Below are 9,684 nucleotides of genomic sequence, written 5' to 3'. Positions count from 1 at the left end.
TGAAATGAGGCTGGTGATATTATCTATTGCACAGACTTATTATATAGAGAAAGAAGCTACCCCATCAGTGGTTTAAGTCTGACGAAGAGCACATGCTCATTAAATATCTGCTGTCGTTAGTGGAGCTCAAGGCAAAGCAGAATCAAGTATACGTTTTGAATAGAAGTGTAAGAAGAGGAAAGATTATTGAAAATGATGTAAGACCAGAGCAAAATTACAGAATGTTCAACTCCACTGTTGACAAAGTATTTTAATGAGCATTTTGCAAATCTAAAAAGACATGAAAGGAAGTCCATTATGTCTGTAAATTTCCTTAAGATTTACCTTAATGGAAATTAATTTACCTTAGATAGAAATTTACCTTAATAGAAATACACCTTTAAATTTTTACTTTAAATGGGAATTAGAAAATATATCTTAAATGAAATACATTAAAAAATACACACACACACACACACACACACACATATATATATATATATATATATATATATATATATATATATATATATATCTTTTTTCCCCAGAGAATAATAAAAAAAAAACTCTATGTGGGAATGTGTGGATATCATTTCTTAACATAAGGACCAGAACTAAGGTTCAATCCCCAGATTATAGCAAAGGGAAAAAGAAACTCAAATGGGCATAAACAGCAGGTCTCAGTCACCAAGGACCTTTTAATGAGTGGGATTCTAACAACATGCTGCCGTGACCTCTTGTGTAGGGCATTAGTCATCCAGCTGTAGAGCTGCCCAGGTAACTTGGATCTAAGAGGATACTAACTGGTGAATTGATTACTTGGGGACAGAAAACAATTAACTCAAACTAAAAAAGCAACACCTTGGGAGGAAACAAGTGTACTTTTAGGATATAAACATTACCTAAAATTTTACTTAGCATTTGAGCCTTGAAACCCTCAAGAATGATGTGGTGGTACAAATACAGAGTATATAAATTATTATTTGACTAATTTTGGAAAATGAAGTCCTCTTCTTGACTTCAAACTTTTTTTTCTGCAGGTGATCTATCATTTATTTGAACCGAAGGTATGACAGGTGAAAGTAGTTACAAAAAAAAATGCATGAATATGGTATTATTTTTATGTATACATTGGAGAAAATTAGAACGTGGAACTCACCAGTAGCACTCACCTCACTGAGTTGAGACAAATTTCAAGTCAGAAACCTAAAGAAAAAAAAATTCAAATATTTAAAGAATGCCTGTGATTTCAATGAAGATAGGTCATAAAAAACAATAAAAGAAGAACACATTCAAAATAAGTGCAGAGGAAAAAATGTGAGTAATTTTTTTTTACTATTATTTGCACAAATCTGTAATGATAGCTTTTTTTTTAAAGATTTTATTTATTTATTTATTTGACAGACGGAGATCACAAGTAGGCAGAGAGGCAGGCTGAGAGAGTGAGGGAAGTAGGCTCCCTGCTGAGCAGATAGCCTGACGCGGGGCTCGATCCCAGGACCCTGAGATCATGACCTGAGCCAAAGGCAGAGGCTTTAACCCACTGAGCCATCCAGGTGCCCCTGTAATGATAGCTTTTGAAAGAAAATATATTCTTAACTACTATGTTGGGAAAACATATTAATTAGCAGCTCATTTTAAAGTAGATTTTACTGTGAATTCTATAGCATAAGACTTCTTGGTTTCAGAGAGGACTAAATTCAGAGATCTTGGTTGTCTACTGAGGGAAGGATCTCATATACTAGAAAAATAAGATCAAAGTCATGTACTAATTTTGCCTGTTTTATTAGACGCCTGCACATAAAAAAAGAACAAATTATTACAACTTTAGGAAGATGGTCAGTAAAACATTCACCAGGAATAAGGTAATTTTGATTCTGCAGAAGACATCATGATGGGATCACTGAAGCTAGTGCCCTCATTCTACAGATAGGACATTTATATGCCAAGAATATACCAGGTCCCAAATGTGTAAGGTCTGGCAGTATTAGGGCATGCACTCAGATGGTTTTCTCCAATCTGTTTTTCTTGCTTGGCCAACAGCTGAAGTTGCTGTATCACTACTCATGTTTGTGAGAATAAGAAATACATTAGTTCCTAGAGGAGCACATAAGCTGTATGTTTGTTTTCATTCTAGGGCTGGCTTATTTATTTCAGAACCCTGAACTGATTTGGTTTGTGGTTTCTTACAGAGACTTGAGTCAATCTTATATTCTGTGTTTCCTGTCACACACTTTCCCTTTAAACTTGAGTGACTAAAATGGGGGCCATGATCCATTCAGGAGTGATTCTGGTTTCGTCTAGAAGATTCAGAAATGTGTGCAAATTTCAGAGTTGGGACAGCCAGAGTTCATGTTAAATTTATATTGTTACTTCAATATTTCCCTTTTGAGGGGTTGTATAGTAAAGTGTTTAGAAACATAGGCACTGGAGTCAGAAAATTCAGGTTATAAGTTCTAGTTTGCTATATACACTAGTCATGTTACTATGCATAAGTTCCTTAACCTCTATAAACCTAAAGTAATTTCATTTTTCCTTGTGCATATTAATTTTAATATAATTATACTGTCATGTGTGCAATGTTTTGTTTTGTTTTTAAAGGTCTTTCTCGCCTATGATCAAAGTGGAGTCTCCATCTGAATTGTATAGACAGGATATATTTTTCTGGGTTTCAAAGGAATAAGAACTTCTTAAAAGAAATTAACTGATGTGCAAAGGTCATATCTGAAGTTAGTGGCTGAATTAAGACATGTTACCAGGGATTCCTCAAAACTATAATGAATCATCAGATAATACACATGATTTTTTAAAATATTTTTATTTTTTATTTATTTTTTAAAGATTATTTATTTACTTGAGAGAGAGAGAGCATGAGCAGGGGGAGGAGCAGAAGGAGAGGGAGAAGCAGGGTCCCCACTGAGCAAGGAGCTCCATGCGAGGCTAGATCCAAGGACCCTGAGATTATGACCTGAGCTGAAAGCAGATGCTTAACCTACTGAACCACCCAGGTGCCCTATACATGATTTTTTACAAACACTAAAATATGTAGTAGTTAGTGGTGATAACCCTTTGACTGTCAGGAGGTTGAACCCAGGACTGCCGGGCAGGACATTAAGCATAGCTATAGCCTTCTGCACTAAGACAACTAGAGATTCAAGTAATATTTTTAGCAAACTCCAAATAAATGCATACAGATTGATGAAATGGCTTTGCCTAAGAACATTCCAAGACTTTCTTTACTTAGGGACTTAAAATTATGCAAAAAGCCGTTATGCATGAGTGAGGATAAGGAACATATTTCAGGTATGTTTAATGAATAATTCAAGCCAGTAGTATATTCAGCATTATATTTTATTCAAATTGAAATAGCCTTTTTAGGGGCGCCTGGGTGGCTCAGTGGGTTAAAGCCTCTGCCTTCGGCTCCGGTCATGATCCCAGGGTCCTGGGATTGAGCCCCCCATTGAGCTCTTTGCTCAGCAGGGAGCCTGCTTCCCCTCTCTCTCTGCTTGCCTCTCTGCCTACTTGTGATTTTTGTCTGTCAAAAAAAAAAAAAAAGCCTCTTTAACTTACTGGCTAATATCACTGTCATCTGATTTGGAGAATTGTCTGAAGTTAGTTCTCAATAATTTGTCCTTAACAAATTCAAGTTCTTAAAATTCCACTATGAAAATGAAGATTTTTGTTTTAAAATTCCATCTTTATTACAGTGTGATTATTCATTGTATGGGTGACCATGTTAACTTAGGAATAGAGTTGAAGAGGAAATTTAAATCAGAATTGATTGAGAAGTCAGGTATAAGGTCAGGGCTGAATCATGACCCTGAATCATGAAAATACAGATGTAATGAAGATTTCTGGTCAGAATTGATCCGAAATTATAAAAGTATTGGGTGGATCGCATTGTTAGGCAATCAGTGTTGTGTTTTAAGTAACATTTAAGACTCAACTGGGGATTGATCAAAGGCCTTTGTGTTCACTAAGGCAGACATTGGTCATAATTTGCTGGTAGATTTAATGGAAAGTTGTTATTTTGTGTTCTCCGACAGTCATCTTCGGGATCATTTTAATTGATATTTGGTTTTTATTCTCTGAGACACTTGGATGAGGCATAGTCAACCTAGTGAATTCCTTGAATAGGATATGATCATCACTCTACTCAAGAAACCCTTCTAAATATGGCTTCATGAATTCTGTATTTCAGGTGATTATTGTATTCTATCTACAGTGGACCATGGATCAAAGCAATAATGTCACTGTATTTATTCTCATGGGACTTTCCAAAAACAAGAACATTGAAATCCTTTGTTTTGTATTATTTTTATTTTGCTACATTGCTATTTGTGGGGGAAACTTGCTCATCATGATTTCTATCATGTGCAGTCAGCTAATTGAGCAACCCATGTATTTTTTCCTTAATTACCTCTCACTCTCCGACCTTTGCTACACGTCCACTGTGACACCCAAACTAATGACTGACTTACTGGCAGAAAGGAAGACCATTTCCTACAGTAACTGCATGACACAACTCTTTACCACACATTTATTTGGAGGTGTGGAGATCTTCATCCTCACAGGGATGGCCTATGACCGTTATGTGGCCATCTGTAAGCCCCTGCACTACACCGTCATCATGAGCAGAGAGAGGTGTAACACTATCATCACAGCCTGCTGTACTGGGGCCTTAATCCACTCTGCCAGTCAGTTCCTCCTCACCATCTTCCTACCCTTCTGTGGTCCCAATGAGATGGATCACTACTTCTGCGACGTGTATCCTTTACTGAAGCTGGCCTGCACGGACACATACAGAATTGGTCTCTTGGTCGTTGTGAATTCAGGACTGATTGCTCTGATGACTTTGTGATTTTGATGGTGTCCTATTTTCTGATATTATACACCCTTAGGGCTTACCCTGCTGAGAGCCACTCCAAAGCTCTTTCCACCTGCACTTCCCACCTCACTGTCATGGTTCTGTTCTTTGCACCTGCGCTATTCATTTACATTCGGCCCGCCACAACTTTCCCAGAAGACAAAGTGTTTGCTCTTTTCTACACCATCATTGCCCCCATGTTCAACCCTCTGATCTACACACTGAGAAACACAGAGATGAAGAACGCGTTGAGGAAAGTGTGGTGCTGTCATGTACTGTTGGAAGGAAAGTAGGTTTGCAAAAGCTTTTCTGATTTTCATGCTGTGGTTCCTTGAAACCTAAGACTGAATAAGATCTATTCTAATCATCTGGCCCCACTGCTTGGAGAAATTAGAGGGCAAGCAGGAAGCATCATCTCTGTTGTTTTATGCTTCAATCTGACACCTTATCAACAAACTGAGTGTAATTCTTATTCACATGCCTCTCCACCTAAGATAGGTATTAAGAATTAGGCTTATAATGGCGCCTGGGCAGCTCACTAGATTGAGCATCTGACTCTTGATTTCAGCTCAGGTCATGACCTCAGGGTCCTGAGCTCAAGCCCCGTGGGGCTCTGAACTCAGTGGGACTCTGGCTGAGATTCTCTCTCTTCCTCTCTCATTGCCCCTCCCCACTGTGTTCTTGTTCTCTCTCTCTCTCTGTCTCTAAAATAAATAATATTTTAAAAAGAATTATGCTTATATGATATAAAACAATCAGATGATATCTTATGTACAAAAGATTGTATCACCTATTGGCCATTGTATTGGGAAAAGAAAAAAGATAAAACAGAGCATGCATTTTTTCATACTTTAAAATACTAAAGAGCTAAAGAAAATAATACCTTCAATTTTCAGCTGTTTACTCAACCATGAACACAGAAAGTTGCATGTAACATTTATATGCAGTTCATGCATTACCACAAAAGGAACAATAAAATCCTGTAATCAGCAACCAGATGAAGAGTTAGAAATTACCAGTACCTGAAGTCTTCCTTGTTTCTCTTTATAGTCACTAGCCTCCCCTCACTCTCTTCATCTCTAAATCAATTAGTTTGATATACTTTTGTACTTCATGGAAAAATATTGATATAGATCATACTCTTAGTGTCTCTTCATTATGCTTGTGAGATTCATTCCTCATGTTTTGTGATTTTCTGAGTGCTTTCATAGTATTTCATTGTGTGAGTATGTAACGGCTAATTTATCCTATCTCTTGTTGCTAGACACTTGGGTCACTTCCTGTTTTGGCCATCATGAGCAGCACTGCTTTGAGCATTCTTGAACATTTCTTTTGGTTAATATAGATCTTCTATTCTTGCTTTAGCGTGTTTTATATCGTAATTAAGACTTAGTTTTAGGATAGTGGTTATATACCTGTGTTAGTATTCTTTCTTAATACATTACTGACATAAAATATATAAAATAAAAAAGTATTATCAATAGAAAAACGCTAGGGTGAGTGCAATAAATGGTTTAGAAAAATGTGAAACTTCTGGCACGTCTAGGATCCATGGTATGTAAGATGTTTATTAATGCAGATGAACCAGTCTGTCATAGATATACAGTTCTTAGAAAGAAGAGAGGTCTTAAGAAGATAGTCCCTACAGCACAGGTCAGAAAAACTTCCCAGAACAGAACATTAGGTTATGTTAGCAAGATGAACACTTTGGTGATCACAATTGGGAAATTTTAATACATAGGATATTCACTGTACTATATGAAGTTGTTTGTCCTAATAAGCAAAATAAGGAAAATTCTTTATTTAGCTCCCAAAAAGGAAAAAAACAAACAAACAAAAAAAAACAAATAACAAAACATTTTGGTAGGCTTTGAATAAGGGTAGTGGTTTTAGGTGAAGAAGGAATGCTGTATGTACAATGTCGGATTGCCACACATCCACACACATACGTAGAAGTACACAGTGTAGAAAATAACATCTTCCAGGGGTTTCTATCTTTGCTGTAATCAGAATAAACAGATTTGGGTAGACAATGAAGAATGAGAGAGAAATATTTAATTTCTGTGCAAAGCATATGATCACACAGCAAAAATTACTGAGAAAAGAGGAAGTTATGTAGAAAACAGCTATAGCAGAATATGTCATACAATAGCACCCTTGAGTGTAGTTCTCAGATACAAACAGAATATGAGTATGTCTATTATATAAAAGTAAGAAATAATTTTAAAAGTACGTTATAGGGGTTCCTGGGTTGCTATGATGGTTAAGTATCTACCTTCAGCTCAGGTCATAATCTCAGGTCCTGGGATGGAGTCCTGCATCAGTCTTCCTGCTCAGCGGGGAGCTGGCTTCTCCCTCTATCCCACCAGCCCCTGCTTGTGCTTTCTCTCCCTATCTCTGTTTCTCAAATAAATAAATACAATCCTTAAGAAAATAAATAAATAAAAACATGATGTAGCAGGGCGCCTGAGTGGCTCAGTTGGTTAAAGCCTCTGCCTTTGCCTCAGGTCATGATCTCAGGGTCCTGGGATCGAGCCCCATATCTGGCTCTCTACTCAGCGGGGAGCCTTGCTCCCCCCTCTCTGCCTGCCTCTATGCCTTCTTGTGATCTCTGTCCGTCAAATAAATAAATAAATAAATGAAAACATGATATAGCAACAGGAATCTCAAAGTTGTCCAAGGTGTTAAAAGACAAAATAATTTAAGAAATGAATATAGGATATTCTAATTAGAAACTTGATAGATAAAAAGGAGTAGCTATATTTTAAGAAAAATAGGGTGGATGGAATCTTGATATTAACAATTTACCAGAACACTGAATTAGAAAGAAGAAGTGGTAGAAAAAAGTAGATATATTAAGAGACATTATGAATGAAGTAGGAGAAAACAACATATATCTATAAGACTCCAGGATTTGGGTAACAGAAAAAAAAATTTAAAGATAATTATTGTTAATTTTTGAAAACTGATGAAGATAATCTTTACAAAATAATCACAAAAATGAAACATATTTGCTCCCTTTTTAAAGATTTTATTCATTTATTTGAGAGAGAGAGAGAGTGAGAGCATGAGTGGTAGCAGAGGAAGATGGAGGAGAGAGACTATCCACTGAGCAGGGAAAGCCTGATGCAGGGCTTGATCCCAGGACCCTGGGACCAAGAAGACATGAGCAGAAGGTAGATGTTTAACCAACTGAGCCATCCAGGCACCCACAAAAAGATTGCTTTTAAGAAGAATCATAGAAAACACTATTTCCTGTCAATATTGAAATCATAAGATAACAGAAGAAAATGGAATTGTCTCATGAAAGCACTTAAAGAAAAATGTTACCCTTGACTTCTGAATTTTTCAAGAAGAGTAAAATGAGAATTTTTCAGTACAATGCAACAACAATGAAAAATAACCAAGATCTGAATACAAATCTATGCTCACTGAAAGAAGTTGTGGAGAATGTTTTCATTAAAAAGGGAGGAAGTCTGAGAAGGAAGATAGATGCCAGGAAGAATGGAGAATGAGAGAAGTACTAGGCTTATCTGTAAGCTTAAAAATTATATTAAAATAGGCAATCTTATCTAACATGTGAGATAAAGCATAGAAGACAGAACAAAGATCCTGTCCACAACATCATGTGGGTTGTGGTTGGAAGAAAACGATCCGAAAAAAAGGGTTTTAAGTACCGTGTATGGTTCAGCAGAAGGGTAACTGCTGTCAGCTTCAGGCAGTTGTGGCCATCAGTGTAAAGTAATAAGTAAATAAAGTAATAAGAAAGGCATAGGCACTTAGGAAGGTGGGGAGGAAGGTAGATAAACAGATGGGTAAAATAGCATTGAAGGAATGAAAGGAGGCCAATCCAATTAAAAAGCAAGAAAAGAGGGAGAAAATAGACAAATTGTGAAAAGTAGTAGGAGGAAGAAGGAGGAGGAGGAGAAAAGAGAGGAAGAGGAGGTGGAGGGAGAGAAGGAAGAGTGCAAGGTTAGAAGAAGGAGGGGGAGGAGGGAGGAAAAGAAGAAGTCATAGAACTTCGTCCAAATATATGAGTAAAACAAAATCAACACAATGGACTAAATTCTCCAGTAGAAAAACAAAGATTATCATAATGGATAAAAATATAGTAATGTGCTTTTACAAAAGATTTTAGGGCATGAAAATTGAAACTGATAAAATGAAAAGGGTAGAGCAGGCAAATGCTTAGCACTTGACCCTCCTCCAAAAGCAAACATTTGTCCTGGGTCTTGACCCTCCCAGTTCTCAAGTCTCCAGTATATCTAAGTACTCCCCATTCAGTATCTGTCAGCCTACATCCAAGAAAGTTTGTTTCCTAGCCTCTTCTGTAAGGAACTACTGCATGCTCGTAGCCTCACATAGCCCTCCTTTTAGCTGGTTCTCTCCATCCAACCTATATGTAGCCTCCTATCATTTTGCACTGTCTTGCCTTCCCATGCACTTCCCACTTGCTGGGTCAGTGTGACTGTCTTGGCCATACCTACAACCTCACCTTTTCCAATCCCAACTTTGGGGAGGGCTCTTCTCTTCCAAGTTCATTCTTTGGGTATTCTTCAGTCCTAGGTTACTTCTAAAACTCTCATTGAACTATAATTGCTCTACAAAAAACTGCACATATTTAAAATGTACAATCTGATTAAGTTGGGACCTAAGTATAAACCTGTGACTCCATCACCATTATCAAGACTGGGAGAGTATCCAGCCCTCTGAAAAGTTTTCCCTGATACCTGGTGATTTGCTTTGGGTCCTTATAGATTAGTTTGTGTTCTCTAGATTTTTACATAAATTTATCATGCGGTATATAACCTATGTTCACTAGCTTCTTTCCGTATGAT

At 37.1% G+C, this 9,684-nt stretch overlaps 1 protein-coding gene across 1 annotated transcript; it reads left to right on the top strand.

Moving 5' to 3' along the window:
• The first annotated feature begins 4,210 nt into the window (after nucleotides 1-4,210).
• Nucleotides 4,211-5,139, top strand: LOC111149887 (olfactory receptor 4P4-like). Its single transcript, XM_022507185.1, is given in 2 exon segments — nucleotides 4,211-4,826; nucleotides 4,829-5,139. Coding segments are annotated over 2 exon segments (927 nt in total).
• Nucleotides 5,140-9,684: the final 4,545 nt, after the last annotated feature.

This window comes from Enhydra lutris, unplaced genomic scaffold (assembly GCF_002288905.1).
Source record: "Enhydra lutris kenyoni isolate GAN:26980312 unplaced genomic scaffold, ASM228890v2 scaffoldscaffold22, whole genome shotgun sequence".
Classification (NCBI taxonomy): Eukaryota; Metazoa; Chordata; class Mammalia; order Carnivora; family Mustelidae; genus Enhydra; species Enhydra lutris.
The sequence above is the reverse complement of the archived record's forward strand: the minus strand, read 5'-3'. Positions and strand labels throughout refer to the sequence as shown.